The 20650-nt window shown below is 34.5% G+C and overlaps 3 protein-coding genes across 3 annotated transcripts; 2 read left to right on the top strand and 1 right to left on the bottom strand.

Moving 5' to 3' along the window:
• Positions 1-855: 855 nt before the first annotated feature.
• Positions 856-5897, top strand: HELRODRAFT_160849 (hypothetical protein; the record flags this gene model as incomplete). The annotated part of the gene is made up of 4 exons (XM_009017779.1): positions 856-1074; positions 4061-4131; positions 4384-4474; positions 5793-5897. 4 exons carry the CDS (start codon positions 856-858, stop codon positions 5895-5897), a joined length of 486 nt encoding a protein of 161 aa, XP_009016027.1.
• A 592-nt stretch (positions 5898-6489) lies between these two features.
• HELRODRAFT_188434 (hypothetical protein) lies at positions 6490-9581 on the top strand (the record flags this gene model as incomplete). Its single annotated transcript, XM_009017780.1, has 3 exons — positions 6490-7595; positions 8232-8687; positions 9108-9581. The coding sequence occupies 2 exons, from the start codon at positions 6490-6492 to the stop codon at positions 8254-8256; spliced, it is 1131 nt and encodes a 376-aa protein (XP_009016028.1). The 3' UTR covers positions 8257-8687; positions 9108-9581.
• Positions 9582-11011: 1430 nt separating this feature from the next.
• Positions 11012-20650, bottom strand: HELRODRAFT_188435 (hypothetical protein; the record flags this gene model as incomplete). The annotated part of the gene is made up of 18 exons (XM_009017781.1): positions 11012-11073; positions 11657-11718; positions 12016-12383; positions 12670-12914; positions 13396-13515; positions 14182-14246; positions 14368-14490; positions 14630-14823; positions 15007-15180; positions 15335-15454; positions 16576-16656; positions 17091-17204; positions 17476-17563; positions 18431-18507; positions 19037-19241; positions 19801-19954; positions 20153-20277; positions 20628-20650. 18 exons carry the CDS (start codon positions 20648-20650, stop codon positions 11012-11014), a joined length of 2400 nt encoding a protein of 799 aa, XP_009016029.1.

A 20650-nucleotide genomic window follows, 5' to 3' on the forward strand; every position in this document is an offset into this window, starting at 1 on the left:
TTTTGTTAATTTCAATTTAATTTAATTTAATTTCATAATTTTATTAAAAAAAAACATACCATAAACACCATTTTATTTTGTTACATCGATAGTTCAATTTTGATTGGATAAGAAGCAATGGTCACACACTTATTCTCATCTATAAAACTCCTTTACAATATTTAGGGTATATACTTGAAGTATTTGCAGTATTTGTGCAGTATAAAACTTAATAGCCGACTCACTAACAAGTAGTTGTAGTAGAAGAAGTTGTGACAGAGAAGCTTATTGGAAAAAGTATTAAATTAAAATTCATGGGCACGTTAAGAAAACGCAGCTAGCGTCTTATAATGATATGCAATCATTTGAATGACTGTGTATGTGTGTGTAAGTGTGTTTGTTCGTGCGTGCGTGTGTGTAGGTGTGTATGTGTGTGTGTGTGAATGTATTTATCATTCCATCCATCTCCTTCATTATCACATGAAAGAGCCTATGTGTAATTGTATGTTGTGTGCGTTTGTATGTTTGTGTTTCTTTGTTTGTGCATATGTGTATGTATGTATGTATGTATGTATGTATGTATGTATGTATGTATGTATGTATGTATGTATGTATGTATGTATGTATGTATGTATGTATGTATGTATGTATGTATGTATGTATGTATGTATGTATGTATGTATGTATGTATGTATGTATGTATGTATGTATGTATGTATGTATGTTAAAACTAAAACATGATGAGTGACACTGAACCGTCAAACATCAAGTAACAAATAGATTAACACTTTGATTTGTCGTTAATTGCACATGTCGGCATTCAGTTGGATATTTTCAAGCACACAGACACGCAGGAACCGCTGCAACAAGCACGAAATGTGGTTAGTTGCGAAAAACAGTTTCCTGCTGTCGCCTGATCTGACGTTGATCATTTTACATATTGCCTTAAGAAATTTAAGGGTGTTGGGGTCCATCGGGCCAAGAACCTCGATGCATATTGGCAAGAATTCCATCGAGGGGAGGGCGTTCCCATATTTTTTCATTTTCTCGTCCGCTGCCCTGGCCGCGGCCAGGGCAGCGAACGAAAAAATTGATGTATGTATGTATGTATGTATGTATGTATGTATGTATGTATGTATGTATGTATGTATGTATGTATGTATGTATGTATTTATGTATGTATGTATGTATGTGTTTGTCTGTATGTATGCATGTTTATGTAGGTTTNACGCACATGTGGGTGTATGTTATTTATTTTAAAATTTGCATCTAATCTATAGTGGCGTGCTATCGAAGGATGAAAAATAATTTTTTCTTCCGGTCGTCATCCACCTTTTACTCTATCGGCATCATTTTTAAGGGTGCTTGCTGGAGTGAGATTTCATCGTTATCATCATCATCATTGTCGTCTTTATCGTCATCGTCGTCGTCTTCCTCGTCACCATCATCATCATCTTCTTCTTCAGCCTCAGCAACACCCACGTTCCACACCAATGCCATCAAGATGAGACAGGAAAATCTAATTTTAATTAAAATGACACGACCATAAATTACATAGATTGATGGAAACACACACACACACACACACAAGCGTCTTGCACACAGATATATACTCATAAAATTACACATACACAAATATAAACACATGTGTACAAACTGGAGTTTATTCGGGGAATTTTATCGCAAATGTTTTTTGTAATGATGATATTTCCAGATTGATTTTGTTGGAAGTTTATGTTCTGTCTTAACCCTAACCCTAACCCTAACCCACACGCACGCACACATCGCAGTGTTTGTTAGTGGTTTATCATTTATCAGTTCCAACTTTTGGTGTGTTATTTTGCCCTTAACTATGAGGAATTAAGATAGTATTAAACATCAGCAGGCAAACAAAATTTAAACTGAATCGTTTCAACATCTATATTTCTTACAGATTCAGCAAAAACATTAGCATGTGAATCAATGGAGAGCCCATGGTGTTAAAGCTAACAGCACAAACCCATCCTAAATACGATTGAAATGCGATTGAATTGTTTCAATATGAAAATTTCTTTCGAATTAATTTTTCTCACAATTTTGTCCGCCGGCTCTTGGCGACGAATTCAATCGTTTCAATATTTACATATATTTTTCTCAATTCAAGTGTCTCTTACATTTATCCGCTATCTCTCTGCGAGGTATTACGCTGGTATCAACAAACTAAAACCAACGAAAAAAATTAGAAACCCTTTCCATATGCACAATATTACAATTTCTTTTGATATGTTTCAAGTTTCTCACAACTGGTATCAAGAAACTTATTGTAATAAATTACATAATACATATTATTTTAATTAATCAATTATATTATATTATTATTTATTTATTTATTGAACTTTTCTGATGACAACCACTAACATTTTTAATGGCAGTCCAATTTTTTATCTGTTCTTTCACCATGAGTTTGGCGACTCATTTCATTTTCACCACAATTTTGTCGTCCGCAGACTCTCAGCGAGCGCTTGAACTGCTTCAATCTTTCAGGTTTCTCACATTTTTGTTCGCTACTGGTCTACCACTACAACAACAACAACAACAACAACACTTCCAGTACTACCGGTAATAAAAATTATCATTATATTAATTACTATAGTAATAATAATAATAATGATGCAATGGTATTATTCCATTTTTCTGACCACAATAAAATAAGTGACCCCGGGTTGATGAATTGCTTGGGAGAATGGAAGATTATTATTAAAAATATGTCGAAAGATAAGTAAACGAATTATAAATGAATGAGTGGTGAATGAGTGAATAAATAATTGATTAATTGATTGAATGAATAATGAATGAATGAATGATGGATGAATTTATGAATGATTGATTGATTGATTGATTGATTGATTGATTGATTGATTGATTGATTGATTGATTGATTGATTGATTGATTGATTGATTGATTGATTGATTGATTGATTGATTGATTGATTGATTGATTGATTGATTGATTGATTGATTGATTGATTGATTGATTGATTGATTGATTGATTGATTGATTGATTGATTGATTGATTGATTGATTGATTGATTGATTGATTGATTGATTGATTGATTGATTGATTGATTGATTGATTGATTGATTGATTGATTGATTGATTGATTGATTGATTGATTGATTGATTGATTGATTGATTGATTGATTGATTGATTGATTGATTGATTGATTGATTGATTGATTGATTGATTGATTGATTGATTGATTGAATAAAAAATTTGAGAGCGATTAAAATTATAGACTTGACTGCTCGATAATGCAATGAATGAACGAATGAACAAACGAACGGATGGATGGATAGATGAATAAATATGTGAATGAAAGTATGAATGATGGATTGAATAAATAAACGAAAGAATGAATGATTGATTGAATGAATAAACGGCGCTTTGTGAGTGATTAAAATGTATAAATAAAGAGCTTTATGAGGCTACGAATGGATGAACGAGAAAACGAGCAAACGAACGAATGGATGAACAAGAGAACGAGCAAACGAACGAATGAATGAACAAGAGAACAAGCAAACGAACGAATGAATGAACGAGAAAACGAGCAAACGAACGAATGAATGAACGAGAAAACGAGCAGCGATTGAATGAATGAACAAATGAATGAATAAACAAAAAAATGAAAATTGTACACACATTCATACACACGCACGCTCACGCACATTACAAATTTTTTTGTTTTTTCATAAAGATTTTCTCCCTCTCCATTCATTGAATTTAATTAACTACAATATTTTTGTCCGGATGACTTTGGTATTTCATTTTAATCTTCTATTTTTGTGGTTTGACTCGTGTTTTGTGTTTTCCGTCAGCTATAAATTTCTTTGTACCATATTAAATTTCGGGTTTCTTTCGTTGAAAAGAATTTCTTTTGACAAATTCACTCCCAGAATAAATATTTTTCTATTCAGTTATTTGACAAGTAAAATTTAAAAAAAAATTTTTTTCAAAATCATTAAATTTTCTTTTTCCCATCATCAAATTTTTTAATTTTATTAAAATTTTAAAACTTCCCGCCGAAACTCTCTCCTTCCAGGTAGACGACATATCCTCAGGCGAGCTTTGCACTGATGATGATGATCTTGAATGCAAGAGGAGTCCAGTCACGTGAGTTATGATGATGATGATGATGTTGACAACGATGATGATGATGATGATGACGACGGCGATGACGATGATGATATTGATGATGATAATGATGATGTTGACGATGACAACGACGATAATGAAGACGAAGGAGGAAAAGAAGAAGAAGATGATGATGATGAAAAAATGATAATAAATATATTGTTCTTGTTATTTCTATTCAATTATCACTCTTTTTAACATTTTTTTAGTTTATGATGAAAATTTTATAAGGTCAGGATTTTTGCATAGTTTATTTATTACATCATTATTCGATTTTCTCACATCACGCGATGAAGTAAATTTGATACATGGGAATGCAGCAGTAAGAGCCAATCAAAAACTTGAATGCATCAGAAGGACGGTGGTGAGCTGAGAGAAGTCGATCATTATGAACTCGTATGAAACATTGGTTCGCCCTCGTTTCGATTACTGTTCAAAGGTTTGGAGTCCAGATCTGCAAAAAGGACAAAGACATTCTTGAACGGGTACGGCGTAGAGCAACAAAGAAGATCGAAAGAGTTGGAAAACTAGAATGAAGAGATAGACTGAAAAAATGCAGGTTAAAAACTCTAGAAAGGAGAAGATGCAGAGCAGATCCGATTCAGACATATAAGTTAATAACTGGAAAAAAAGAAACCCCATTCCATTCACCAGATTCTTTCAACTAGAAAATAGGAAAAGATTAAGAGGTCATAGATACAAGCCCTTCAAGAAGACAGAAAATCCAATAAAGCAAATATTCTTCAGAAGCAGGGTGGTAAGCGCCTGGAAGGAGCTGAGCGATGAAATTGTTTCAGTGGATTCAATCAACAATTTTAAAATCAAGCTAGGAGAGGTAGGACATTTATTCTGTTGTGGTTCTTTCACAGATGCTAGTCTACTGAACCACTTTGAACTTTGTAATTATTATTATAAGTAGTAATTACCACAAAGTAATTTTTACTATAGAATTAGTTTTTACTCACTGGAGAATTAATTTGTGTATTATTTACTGTGTGGATGTTCTTTGTTGCGTGTACGAGATAGCATTGTGGTGTAAGGAGAAATTTTATTTATTTATTTATATTTTGAAAAAATAATTGGATAATAATTTGTGGAATTATTAAGAAGTATTGTATTACAACTTCGAAGTTTTTCCTTATAAAATTCTTTTTTTTTAATTTCAAAAATAATAGATTTTTTCTGCGTCCGTTACATCACCTTTAATCCATCCTGAAACGATTTTTTATCTTGCTCTTTCTTCCTTCCGTCTCTCTCTTTCCTCCTTTCTCACTCACACACTCTCTCTCACTCTCTTCCTTTCTTTCTTACTCACTCACTCACTCACTCTCTTCCTTTTATCCCAAATTTCCTGATAACTCTCGTCTTCCTCATCATTTTCCGTAACTCACACGGATATCAAAACCTTTCCACATGCTTGTACGTACGTTTAGACAAAACGCCACAGACACAGGCGAACGCACACATTCACGTAGAAACACACAAAGTATTACAAACATTAAGGAATGGTTTTAAACAAGTATGCGCAAGTAACTACAAGAGGGAGAGGCAAAAACTTTATACTCAGAAAAAATCACCACACCACACACACACGCACGCACACACACACACACACAACACACATACACACACACACGCAGTCATTCAACTTTTCCAGCCGGTACAAACTTGTTTTCCTAGCACTCGCTTCATTGAGCATCAGCATGGCTGCAGATTATATGCATTTTGGCAGATCTATTTACTGAGGAACTCTCATTTCCGCCCCCACTCACACACAAACACACACACGTACACACACACATACACACACACACTCACGCGTATACACACGCACACGCAAACGAACATAAGGATGTTACTCTTTTTCTTTATCTTTTTCTTTATATTTGCATGATACCTGAAAGATGGAAAGATGTCGTAGAGTAGTGGAGAAATGCTGCCCACAAATTGTGAGCTGAAAATTTGATATGAAATAAGCACAAAACTTCAAAACTTGATCGAAAAACATTACACTAATGAATAAATAAATAATTCTTAAACAAATTTAATGAATTGACATTTTATAGTGTTATTTATAATTAGTAGTATTGTTAATTCGTTTCAGTATTTGTGATACTTAACAGTATTAATTAAAATTTTATTTTTAGAACAAAAATTCCATGGCAAACTTCCACCTCCATTCGCTGTCTCTACGATGATTTGAACTGTACATACAACAACAACAACAACAACAACAACAACAACAACAACAACAACAACAACAACAACAATATTAATAATAATAATAAGTTGAGTAAGATTTTTAACGTTAACAACATCAGCAGCAGTAACAACAATATGAACATGAATGCAAATTTTTTAGCGGGTAACAACAACATCTACAACAACAACAACAACAACAACAATAACTTTAACAACAATAATAATTTTAATTTTAATAACAATTTCAACAACGCAAGCTCACACGCATTCCTAAACCCAAACAACAACTACAGAAATATCGACAACAGTGCTTACAACAACGTGGATGTTAATTATTCAAGAAAGTTTAACACTTCGCAACAGTTTTTTGACTTAAACTACAACCAACCATCGATTTTCAACGGCCACAACAACAACGACAACAACAACAACAGAAACCACAACAGCGACAACAACAGAAATAACTACAACAACGACATTTATTTGCCTTCTGCGAACGCTTTCACAGTTTCAGCATCATCGATAACATCAACAACCAACAACAACAACAAACCAGCAAAAACCAACTCCACAAACAACAACGTCAACAATTACAAAACAACCTCCCCAACCTCCTCCTCCTCTCACAGCAAACCGATTATCTCACTTAACGTCGGTATCTTAATCGGTATCGTCACATCGGTCACCGCATCTCTAATAATCGTGTCGATATGTCTGTACCATCGCTACAGGAAGCGTGAAGAAGGCAGCTACAAGATCGATCCACCGAACACTACCGCCACCACTAACTACCTATACTGCACGGGCACCTCGAGTCACAACAGCATGCTGATGATGATCAACTGTGCTCCGACGAAACCGTACCCCGACGATGATCTAATTACAGACTGCAGAATAAATAACACGAATAATTTCAGCTTAAACAATGGGATAAATACTAGTGAAAGTAATTTTAACGATTGCACAGGCGGTAGTAGTAGCAGCGTTAATAAAATCAAAAACAGTAATTTCAAGAATATTAGTAGCAGTAGTAACATCGGTAGTAACATAAAGTTTAGTGTGGGCAGTAATAAAAGTAACGTTCATAAGTTGTGTGCGAAAAAGACGAACAAGCAGAAAAACAAAAACAGCAATCCCGTCGGCAAAGCGTCAAACATCATCAACAGATACAACAGCAACAACAAAAACGATAACAACAAGCGAACTAGAGATGGCATAAAAAAATCAACGAGTCGGGAATGGTACGTATGATGGGGGGGAGAAAATTTCGCAGAAATTCAGAAAATTTTTCGCGAAAGTTCATTTCGCGATTGAATCGTTTGCTATCAAATAAGCTCTTTCATACTTTTGAACAAAATATTTAATTCAAAGTTACACTCTATATTTATTTTGCAAAATTCGTAAAACAAAATTTTCTCAAAAGTTCATATCATATCCTGATGTTATTCACGTTACTGTCACATTACATAATCAATTATGGTATTCTTATTAGTTATATTAAAAATTAATAATAATAATAATATTATTATTATAAAGTTAATAAATAATTAACAACGCCGGCAATAATAAACATAATAAAATAAAGAGCCCCACAATAACCATAACAACAAATATGCCAAAGTAATAAACAAATATAAATATATTGTCAAATATTTTAGTAATTGTCGCATCTATAACAACAATAACCAATTGCTGTTGTTATTATTATTTTTAATATAATTAGTATTGAATCATTAGTAGCAACTATATATGAAATTTTTACTATATTTAATACAAAACCATTGAACACACACACACACACACACACACACATACATGCGCACACCATACACCCATACACACACCATACACACACACACACACACACACATACACAGTCATATAGAAGTCCAGACCAGATAACATTTGACTGTTTATACACTCCACAATCAGGAGCTTTCACTCCAAATTCCCAAAACGTAATTTTATTTCAGGGCTATCTCCAACTCAGTTTTAGGGGCACCTTGAACTCAAAGACCCATCCCTCCATATATATCATTCATACTGGCTATAAAATATTTATATTAAGATTATATATAATTAAATGAATAAATTAATTATTTGTAAATAAATATAAACATTATTTTCATTACTTTTCGTACTTTTTTTATTTAATAATTTACTTATTTTTTAGATAATAATGCGTCATGATGAGAAGAACAATCCAAGATTAGTTTATTAAACATGAAGAAAAAGTTATTTGTAGTCTTGGTTTAACTGAAATTTATAATAAATGAACAAACCAAAAATGAATGAGTGAATGAATGAATGAATGAATGAATGAATGAATGAATGAATGAATGAATGAATGAATGAATGAATGAATCAATCAATCAATCAATCAATCAATCAATCAATCAATCAATCAATCAATCAATCAATCAATCAATCAATCAATCAATCAATCAATCAATCAATCAATCAATCAATCAATCAATCAATCAATCAATCAATCAATCAATCAATCAATCAATCAATCAATCAATCAATCAATCAATCAATCAATCAATCAATCAATCAATCAATCAATCAATCAATCAATCAATCAATCAATCAATCAATCAATCAATCAATCAATCAATCAATCAATCAATCAATCAATCAATCAATCAATCAATCAATCAATCAATCAATCAATCAATCAATCAATCAATCAATCAATCAATCAATCAATCAATCAATCAATCAATCAATCAATCAATCAATCAATCAATCAATCAATCAATCAATCAATCAATGGATAAGATAAATGGATGAAAGAAGAGCGAGTGAATGAATGAGCGAATGATCGGATTAATTCCAAAAAAACGAATGGTTATAAAAACAATTCAAAAATTAATAATCAATAGAAAACGTTAATTATGTATGTGTGTGGTGTGTGTGTATGTGTGTGTGTGTATGTATGTGGTGTGTTTGTTTGTGTGTGTGTGTATGTGTATGAAGTTAACAGTTATTTATTATTCGTAAGCAAATGGCAAGCTGTGTAATTATATGTTTTTTTTTCATGCGTTTACGCTAACGAATTGTATTCATACAGCAACAAATAGAAAAAAATTCACATACATTAAAAAAATACAAACAGAAGCATGCATACACTTACGTGTTTTTTGTATGTGTACATATATATATTCATATATATATATATATATACATACATACATACATATATATATATATACATACACATACAGACAAAACATACAAACAAACATAGATACATTTAATTAACGTAATTTGTTTATAGTAAAATAATTTAAAATAATTTTTCATTATACTACTTACTTACAAGGCTGTTTTTCTTTCAGAAAAGACACTTTTAGGTATTACAAACAAAATACAAATTAAGAAAAAAATACAAAACTAAAACATACATACAAAGTTACACATGCGAATACCGTTTTGTGTGTTATTCAAACATATACAATCTTGTATCAGTACGTGTATGTGTGTGTGTGGTATGTTGTGTGTGTTGTGTGTATGTGTGTTTGTGTGTCTGTGTGTGTAAAAGAGAGAGGGCGTGTTTGTGTAAGAAAGAGAAAAATAAAGAAAGAATGTGTGTGTTTATGTGTGTGTTTGTGTGTGTGTGTGTGTTTGTGGTGTGTGTGTGTGTGATCCAAAAGTTTCATGTTAAAAAAGGCAGTTTTTAATTACAAAATGTCAAATATAATATGACATTTATCATAATTAAAAACAGTATTAAAAAACGAATAATAATAAAAATAATAATAACAATTATTATTATTATGTTTATTTATGTTTATTTATTTTTTAATCATAATTATTATTTATTCAACAAAAAGACAGCAAAGAAAGAATGCTTTTATGTCACCTTCTCTATCACGACGATGGTGATCGTGATTAACATCATCGTTATCGGTTTCACTATCACATCATCATCATCATCAACAACAACACTACTACTATCATCATCATCATCTTCGTCGTCGTCGTCATCATCATCATTTGAGTCACTATCGTAACACATCATCATCGAATCATCACAACCAAATTCGGTCACACTTAAAAACATTGTACCATCATCACCACCATAATTATATCATTATACCATCATCACCAAATTACCACCATCATCATCATCATCATATTATTATTATTATTATTATCATCACATCGTCATCATCACATTTCTGCATGACATCATCACCACATTCCTTTAACGTCACCATAATCATCACATTTTCATCATCATCATCACCATCATCACATTCCATCATCACATATCCTGTAAAAGTTGAACGTGTAGACGGAGTAGTGGTGCTGGAGTTTGCATGGTGACACCTAGGAAGGAATTTTAAAATTAAATGAACGAACGAACGAACGAATGAATGAATGATAATAGAATGAATGAACAGGTGAATAAACGAATGATAAAAAGTTATTTTCATATAATTTTTTCTTATAACTTTTATAATAATAATAATAATTTTTATTAAATATTTTCATGGAATATCTACATCAACATTTTAATCATTATCATCATCATCATTATTCTTCATCGTTAAATTTTGTTTTCATTATTGCGTTATTATCATTATCATTAATAACATAATCATCATCATCATCACCACCATCCCTTACCCCCATCTGATTGGTGGCTCTAAAGGTGTACTGGGAGTTGTGGTAGAAACCCACTGGCAAGTTCCAGAGGAATATTCCGGACTTTTTTTTATAAAAAAAATTATGTGACTATCATAAACTCTCAGACAAAAAATTAAACTTTCAATCATTTGTTCGTTTGATCATTCAATCATTCATTTCGTTCGTTTTTTGATTAATTATAAAAATTGGTATATAAAACGAATTTGCGTTGGATATATATAGTATCGTAAAAATATCATTCATTCATTCATTCATTCATTCATTCATTCATTCATTCATTCATTCATTCATTCATTCATTCATTCATTCATTCATTCATTCATTCATTCATTCATTCATTCATTCATTCATTCATTCATTCATTCATTCATTCATTCATTCATTCATTCATTTGTTCATTCATTCATTTATTCACTCACTCACTCATTCACTCATTCATTCATTCAAATTCATTCATTCACTCATTTGCTTTTTCTTTCAATCATATTTTCAATCAATCAACCAAGCAATCACTCAACTAGCCAGCCAGCCAGCCATCCATCCAGCCAGCCAGCCAGCCATCTAGCCATCCACCTATCCAGCCATCCAGCCAGCCAACTAACGCTCTTAGTGATGTAGAGATCGTTGTTGAGGCGCTGCTCACAAGTCCTTTCCTTGTTCTCGCCGCAGAATTCTACGTTCACATCCTCGCTACTTGCTAAGGGCCTGTATTTGAAAGAAAGAATGGATGAATGGATAGATGGGTGGATGAATAAGTGAATGGATTGATGAATGGATTGATGAATAGACGGATGAATGAACGAACGAACGAACGAACGAACGAATAAACGAACGAACGAGCGAACGAGCGAACGAACGAATAAACAAACGATTGATTGACGAATGAATGATTGAATAAATAAAGGAAAGAAGAAAGAAAGGAAAAAACGAATGAATAAACGAGAGACGAAAAGATTAAGTAGCCATCACCATCATCTCATCATCATCATCATCGTCACCAACATGAATCGGATAGTAACGACATCTTGCGGATATCTCTTTGATACTGGGATGTCGTAGGTGAAGTTGGATCCGGACATCTTCCGGCAGTCATCAGTTGAGCAGAAATCCAGGTTTATCGTTTCGTTCGTCTGCTCGATCCTTATCATCATCATCGCCATTTTTGTCGCTGATGTGATGTTGTTGTTAGTAGTGATGTTGTTGTTGGTAGTGATGTTGTTGTTGTTGTTGCTGTTGTTGTTGTTGTTGTTGTTGTTGTTGTTGTTGTTGTTGTTGTTGTTGTTGTTGGGAGGAATATCTCTTTTCAATCTGTCGTTTTTCCTGCCATCATTGCTTACGAATTTCATCTTATTTGATCTTTGAACCTTCAACTGTGTCGTTTATTAACATAATTTATTGCAATTGACATAATTCACTACAATTAACATAATTTATTATAATTAGTATATTTTTGCGATGACGATTATTATCATCATTTTTACTGTTCGTCGTCATTTTATTTTTAAAAATCATTATCATCATCACCGTCGTCATCATATCATCATCACCATACCATCACTGCAATCGTCATCATTATCAGTATCTTTATAACAATAATAACCATCATCATCATTATCATCATCGCCATAATTATCACCCTCATTGTACCCTACTCACCTTAGTCTTGTTATCCTTTGGCTTCTTATGTTTAACGTAACGATCTATATTGTTATCATTATAACCATCGTAATAATCCAGAAAATTATTAATATTATTATCGCCATCATCATCATCAGCAGCAGTAGCATGGTGTATCCGGGGTTTTGATGTGGGATAATTGGGATAACGATCAATCCACCACGGATAAACGACTTTCCGTTTTGGGGTCGTTGAAGTTCTGTGCCTCGTGGATTTCTTAGTTGCTGTTGATGTTTTTGTTGCTCTTGCTTTTTTGGTTGTTGTTGTTGTTGCTGTTGTTGTTGTTGTTGTCTGGTCATCGTAGTCATCGTTGTCGTTGTTGTTGTTGTCTATGTAATTGTCATCATCGTAATCACCGATGTTATTGTTGTAATCTTGACTGCCTGGATACGAGCGATGTCAGAATTCTCAAAATATGATAAAACCATTTGAGACCGAAGAAATATTCAGATAGCATGAATCACTTGTACCATAAGTGCATTGGTCCTATCGCCATTATCATCGTCATAATCATCACCATAATCCTATCATCATCATCAGCGTCACCATCATCGTCGTTGTCGTCATCATCGTCACTATCATCATCGTCGACGTCATCATCATCATTATCATCATCATCATCACTATCATCATCATCATCACTATCATCATCATCATCATTACCATCATCATCATCATCATCATCCTCTTCACCATAATCATCACCTCCACCTCCACCACCATCTTCCGGGTTATCTGACGGCATTTCACAGCAGACGACGGGACAGGAAGACGGTGACGTCAAACATTTTGGCGGGATCAGGTATTGAGGTTTTGTAGATGGCGCTGGTGAGAGAAAATAATTTTTTTTTAAATAAAAATTATTATAGTTATAATTATTACGAGTAACATCATCGTCGTCATCGTCATTTTTATCACTTTCGTTATCACTATTGTCATCATCTTCATCATCTTCGTCATCGTCATCATCATTATTATCGTCATCATCATCAAAACTCACGCTGATAGCTAGGCGGCATGTTGCTCGTCATATTTTGAAACGTTTGCAATGACTGTACTCTGTTTGTATACAAATATACAAACAAACAATCACTAACAAACATATACAAACATACAAACAAATACAAACATGTACAATTAAACATGTTCAAGCATACAAGCGAATACAAACATACAAACACCTTCATCAATTAATTAACGTAAGCAAAGATAAAAACATACAAACAAATACAAACAAGCACACAAAAAAAGATACAAAGTAATATACAAACAGTTTTTGTGTTTGTTCGTTGTTTGTCTGCCTATCAATGATGTACAGGGTCGTAATGGAAATCAAGCTGATAACATGGAAAAAATATGCGCTTCTTTAATATAATTAAATAAATTATGTTAATTAATTAAATAAGTAATGTTACTATTACTACAAATGCAACTACTACTACTACTACTATTACTACTACTACTACTATTTTTACTACTACTACTACTAACCAGGCAGCCATGATAATGATGAGCAGTATGACAACAATCTGCATGGCTCTACTTGACCATATGAGCTGGTGAGGTTGCAACTGTTGCGACGTTGTGGCTGTTGTCGTTAGTCTTCTCGTCGCGAGAGGGGATGACGCTGACGATGACGATGTTGTTGACGATGACGATGATGACGACGTTAGTGACGTCATGCAGCCGTCATTTTGGTGCTTTTTGTTTCTGTTGTTTTTGCTGCTTGTGTCGTTGCTGATGTTGTTGCTGCTGCTGACGTATTGTGGAGCAGATTGGCTGTTGCATCTTTTCACGGATCTACACGGACGGAAAATTTGAAAATAATTCGAGTTGAACATAAAACAGGGAAACCAAGCTACTAGATCAAGCAAAACGATACTGCAATACAACACGCCGATGCCAAAACAACAGCAAATCAACACGTAAGCTAACTGACCCCGCCCCAAGCGAAACACCGGAAACGGATGATTGACTTCCGGCACGTGAAGACCATGCACTTCCGAGTTTATCTCTACAGAAGGATGCCAACTTCTTGCGCATGAGTTCCATCTCACTGATCCTGTCCTCCAATTTGTCAGTCACCTTGCACAGTTCCTTCACTGCTCCAATGTTCTCCATGAAGATGCGGTCCTGCAGGGAGTGAGTGGAAAATAAACTTCAAACCATCCAACCAACCGACCGATCAACCAACCATCCAACCATCCTATCAACTGACCAGCCAACCGACCAACCACCAATCCACCAACCGGCCGACCAACCAACCTTGTTAACTACCAGAAATCTATCAATCACCTCTCCACTACTCAGCATCACATCTCCAGTCTCTCGGACAGCATCCGGAAGTACTCTGTGAACTTCCTGTGCAAGTACACCAGCACCTAACTTCTCCTCATCCGACAGACCTGCATACTCGGCGAACTCTTCGTTGAACTGGAAGCGGTAGACTTTGAGCTGGTTGATGTTCCGAAGTTGTTCGCTTGTGTCCAGCTGTTTTGATGATGATGATGATGATGATGGTGATGATGGTGATAATGGTGATGATGATGATGATGATGATGACGACGGTGATGATATAGGTGATGATGAAGGCAATAATGATTATCATCATTATCAAAACTCTTAATCACCATTCGTCACTAACTTCTTGCACGATATTTTTAACCCTGGTATCAGATGGGGCCATGACCATGCCGGTGACCTTGACATTGCCGTGAACTGTCAGGGTTTCGTCGGGGTTGTCCGTGTTTATGCCTACTCTACCCTTTGATCGATGAACGAATGAATGAATTAGGGAAGGAGTGAATAAATTAATGAATTGACGAATAAATGAATGAATTAATGAATGAATGAACGAACGAACGAATAAATAAATGAATGAATGGATAGACGGATGGATAAAATAGAGCGTATTTATTCCAAATTAATGAATTCGTCGAGTGCACTTGAAAATTCGAACAATTTCAAATAGCAGTTTTTAATAATAGTGACTAGTCTCCAATTCGCTCGAGTATTTCTCTTTACTGTTGAGTATTGTTCGCGTTTTTAAATGTACGAATGTTATTTTCGAGTGTTTTTGGAAACTTCCTTCACGTTTGGAGAGTATTTTGGAGACTTTTTATCAACAACTTTTGGTTAATGGTGACGTCATTTTTGTAGCTGGATGAATGTGCATTGATGAACGTAGCTGTGTGACGTTACGATGACGTCATTATTAATGATGATATGTTAATCACTATGGCTAACGTTGTTGATGTTAATGATGTTAATGTTCTTGTTTGTGTGTTTGTTAATGTTTTTTGAGTGCGTTTGTACGTGCGTATGTGTGTACGTGTGCATGTGTCTGTGTGCATGTGTGTGCTTATATTTCTGCGAAATGAAATTATAACCCGTAAAACTGGTTAGTGCAAATATGGAAATGAGTTAAATGATGACGATGACGACGATGATGATGACAAGGATGATGAGGTTGATGGTGATGATTATGATTATTACTATTAATTTGATGATTATTATTATGATTATGATGAAAATAATGGCAATTAGGATGATGATGATGAAATCAACGAAAATGATAATATAAATGATAACACGATGACGATGACGATGACGAAGATGATGACGACGACGATTTATTTATTACATTTTTAGAAGTGGAACTCGTGTAAGTGAGTGTAACGTTGGTGTGTAGGATTGGTAAATTAAAAATTATGAACGCCGAACAGTATCATGCCGTATCATCACTGTCAAGGACGTAATATCACGACTGATATTATTCTATCATCATTGTCATTGTATCATCATCGCCGTCATCCACATCATCATCGTCATCACCATCAACATCATCATCGTCATCATCAGTAGCATAGTGAGTGAGTGACTAACTGCGTGATATATGGCATCAGCACCTTTACCTTTGTTCCAAATCGCTTCAACATCACTTTCAAACTGCCCTGGGTTAGATGCCTGTGTGTTTGTGTGTGTGTGTGTGTGTACGTGTGTGTGTGTGAGTGTGTGTGGAAGCACATGATTACATCCAATAACTGTGTGTTTATTTGTTGTATGTATACAACAATGTGGACAAGTTTGTATGCGAGTTTTTGTATGTACGCTTAGTGTTGAGTGTTCGGTCGTAAAAATGGATAACTGAAAAAAACAAAAATTAATTAATCTAAAGTCAAATAGGGAAGAATAATTTAAAAAGAAATTGCAAAAGATAAATGAATAAATAAAGGAATAGATGACGGAACGAACAACCGAATGATGGAACGAACGAATGAAATAAATAAATGAATGAATGAATGCCAGCAAGCAAATTGTTTTAAGACGCCGTAAAAAATTTAATGATACTAAAAACGTTTAAAGAGGACTTTATTTGCAACAGAAAAACATTTTCTGACCCTGACGATAATTTTATCTGAAACGTAAGCAGCCGCCGTGTGGACGTTGCTGGAACAGTGGGCCTCTAGTGCCACAACCAGCTGGAAATATCGCTGGTCCGGGTTGGGTTTGCCCTGCAAAGGTTTGGAGGTTGTTAGAGGGTGAAGGTCATTGGGGTTGTAATGTTGTTGTTCGTTGTTGTTGTTGTTTCAGATTGGTTGTTTGGTTGGTTGGTTGTTGTTTAGTCGATCATTATTATGTAATGATTGTTGTTTAGTTTCTAAAATAAAATAAGTAAAGACTTTTGAACTTTTTATAATTTGACAAAAATACAAATAAAATATAGACAAGGGAATGTTTAAAACTTGAAAATAGTGCAAACTAATTACACAGACACGGACGCACCTTCTTCCTCATGTTGTTCAGCGTTGTCTCACTGAAGTGCAGCCTGCCCACTGTTATCTTGTTCACCTCGTCTGCCATCAAATCCAAGCTAATTAGAATAAGCAAAAATTATTTCAGAGTGACTTGTTTGATTAATTATTTTGTTACGAAAAAAGTGCTTTAAAGTTGTTGATCGTACGATATGCTGTGATATAGTTGTTGTTGTTGTTGTATCTCTATTATATTAGTCTCCGTTTGTACTTTTCAATTTTAATTACTGGCGGTGGGATGGTACAATGATGAGAGATGTCGTGTCTCACGTTCAAGCTACCTGGTTCAAACGCATAAAGATCCCCGCCCATCAGACATAACGTGCAAAAATGTTGATCTAAGCGCAGTCATTTGCCTACAAAACCTTGAACAACACCAAAAATAACAACAACAAACAACATCGACATATATACATATATAGGTAAAATGGCTGACACAAAACAATAAAGTAGTTATGAGAGCAGAGACAAAAATACAATGGAGACAAAACAAACAACAATACACAAACCACAACATACAAATAAAAACATACGAAAACAACATACAAAAAAAACAATAAAGTAGTTATGAGAGCAGAGACAAAAATACAATGGAAACTAAACAAACAACAATACACAAACCACAACATACAAATAAAAACATACATACAAACAACAACATACAAACAACAACAACATACAAACAACAACATACAAAAACAACAGAAACATTTTTATCATGGGAATAGATCTGGGTCTATTGTTTCTCATCCATTAATCAAACGAATGTCTTTTTTCATTCTATCGATTGCAAGCTTACTGCCAAGTCATCGGTAAAGTCAATAATATTAATAATCATCATCGTCGTCGTCGTCTTCGTCATCTTCATCATCATCTTTTTTATCATCATCATTATCAGCACTATCGTTATCGTCATCATCACTTACGGAACCGGATTAAAAATTTTCTTGCTGCGATCCGATTGGGACTGTTCTATTTTGATCGTCTGGTTTGGAGACTCCGCCTGGTTATGATGATGATGATGATGATGATGATGATGATGATGATGATAGTGGTGGGGGTGATGATGATGATGATGATGATGATGATAGTGGTGGGGGTGATGATGATGATGATGATGATGATGATGATGATGATAGTGGTGGGGGTGATGATGATGATGATGGTGGTGGTGATGATGATGATGATGATGATGATGATAGTGGTGGGGGTGATGATGATGATGATGATGATGATGATGATAGTGGTGGGGGTGATGATGATGATGATTGTGACGATGGTGATGGTTGTGATGAGTATTGTTTTAATTAAACTGGGATTCTGGCAATGGCTTTGAGTTAGCGTCACGTGCAATGATAATATGTACTTTAATTAAAGAGGAAGATGCAGTTATGATGGAAAGTGATAATAAAATAAAAGTGATAATAAATATAACAGAACTCCACACACAAACCACTAACGAAAATACCACACACCACACCAAGCCACATCATGCCACACCATGCCACACCACACTACTCAATACCACACACCTTAATTCCATAAAAATGTAAGTAGAAGGCATCGATAGACTCCAGGATATCTGGAGAATCAGGATTCCTGACAAACTTGGGCCTGGAAGAGACGCTGACGTGGACGGTGACCTGAAAGTGGTTTTTCTTCTGGCAGACAAAAGATTCGTCAGGCGTGGCGAAATTGAAGCCTTTGTCAGCATCGACACGGTAGTTCATTATAGAGCTGCAGGATGTGGTTGGGTTATGCGTGAGGTTTTTTTGTGGTGGATAATGAGAGTCGTGATGTTAGATGATGATGTTTGTTTGTTTGTTTAACGGAATTTGTGTGTTTTTTTCTGATTGGGGGTAAGAGACATCTTGATGCCCTATGGTCAGTTGTTAAATAAATAAACAAGTATGTATGTATGTGTGTATGTGTGTGTGTGTGTGTGTTTTGTTTCTTATGTCTTTATTTATACACTGTATTTAGCAATCGAGTGTAGTTATAATTTCTAATGTACGTGAATAACAAGATGTTAGCATGCGCACACGTCTGAATTGAGAGAGTTTTTAACAATCAACTGCCTGTCGGTTGTCAGTCAATTGTGGTCTTGAGTCTTGATAGTCAAACCTATCTCGCGACAAACTATCATTAAAATTAGAAACGCACGGAACATAATGATTGAAATATTGTTGAAGAAACATGTTATATCCATCTACACAACAACTAACCCCACAACAACCCCACAACAACCACACAACAACCACACAACAACCGCACAGCCAACCACGTAGATACTAACGCTTCTCTGCCATTTTCATCAACCATGTAGACCCATTTGTTTGGCTGGTGGTTGGACCAGGTGATGACTCTGTAGGAACCGTCGGCAAAAACATTCGAATCGCTCGGATACTCGCAACCGAACGATTCGTCTTCAGAATTTTCTGGCGGTAACCCTTGTGGGTGATTATCAATTGACACTGAAAAAAATATTCTGTGATGATTCTATAAATTAATTCTCAATTTTGTTTAGTTTCAAGAAGAATTTTTTTGGAATTTCTGTTAATGAGGTTGTACATTCTTTTTAGTTTTGATACAAGAACATTTATAGTTAATTACATACGCACGGTTAAACCAATCGTAAATCAACCAACCATAATTGAAATCCGGTTCTGGTTTGATGGGAGCCTGCTGTTGTGGATGGCTGATGGAGGATTGCAGTAGAGGAGAATCCTGGTACTTTCGTTTCTTCGGTGGCTGGTGTGAAACTCCTGGCAAACTGTTGTGGTGAAATGGGATGGTGGTGGTGATACGAGATATAGAGAATTGGAAAGAGCACTGAGATGTCTTTCTTATTTATTTCTTATTCTTTATTTATTCCACATGTTCTATTTATCAAACGATTTGTATTCATTTCTTTCAAATATGAATTTATAGTACGAAATGTTGAAAACAGCAGATATAATATAATCACAAATAAAAAAATTAGGCGTAAATAAAAACCTACAAAAAAACATATCCCTTAAAAACATAAAATCATTTAAAGACAACCATACAAACAGCCATACAACTAAACAGACAAACAAACAAATAAATAACCAAAACTACATCACCAGCCAGCCAGCCAACCAGACAATCAAATCCACATACAT

Source organism: Helobdella robusta (genome assembly GCF_000326865.2).
Source record: "Helobdella robusta unplaced genomic scaffold HELROscaffold_2, whole genome shotgun sequence".
NCBI lineage: Eukaryota > Metazoa > Annelida > Clitellata > Rhynchobdellida > Glossiphoniidae > Helobdella > Helobdella robusta.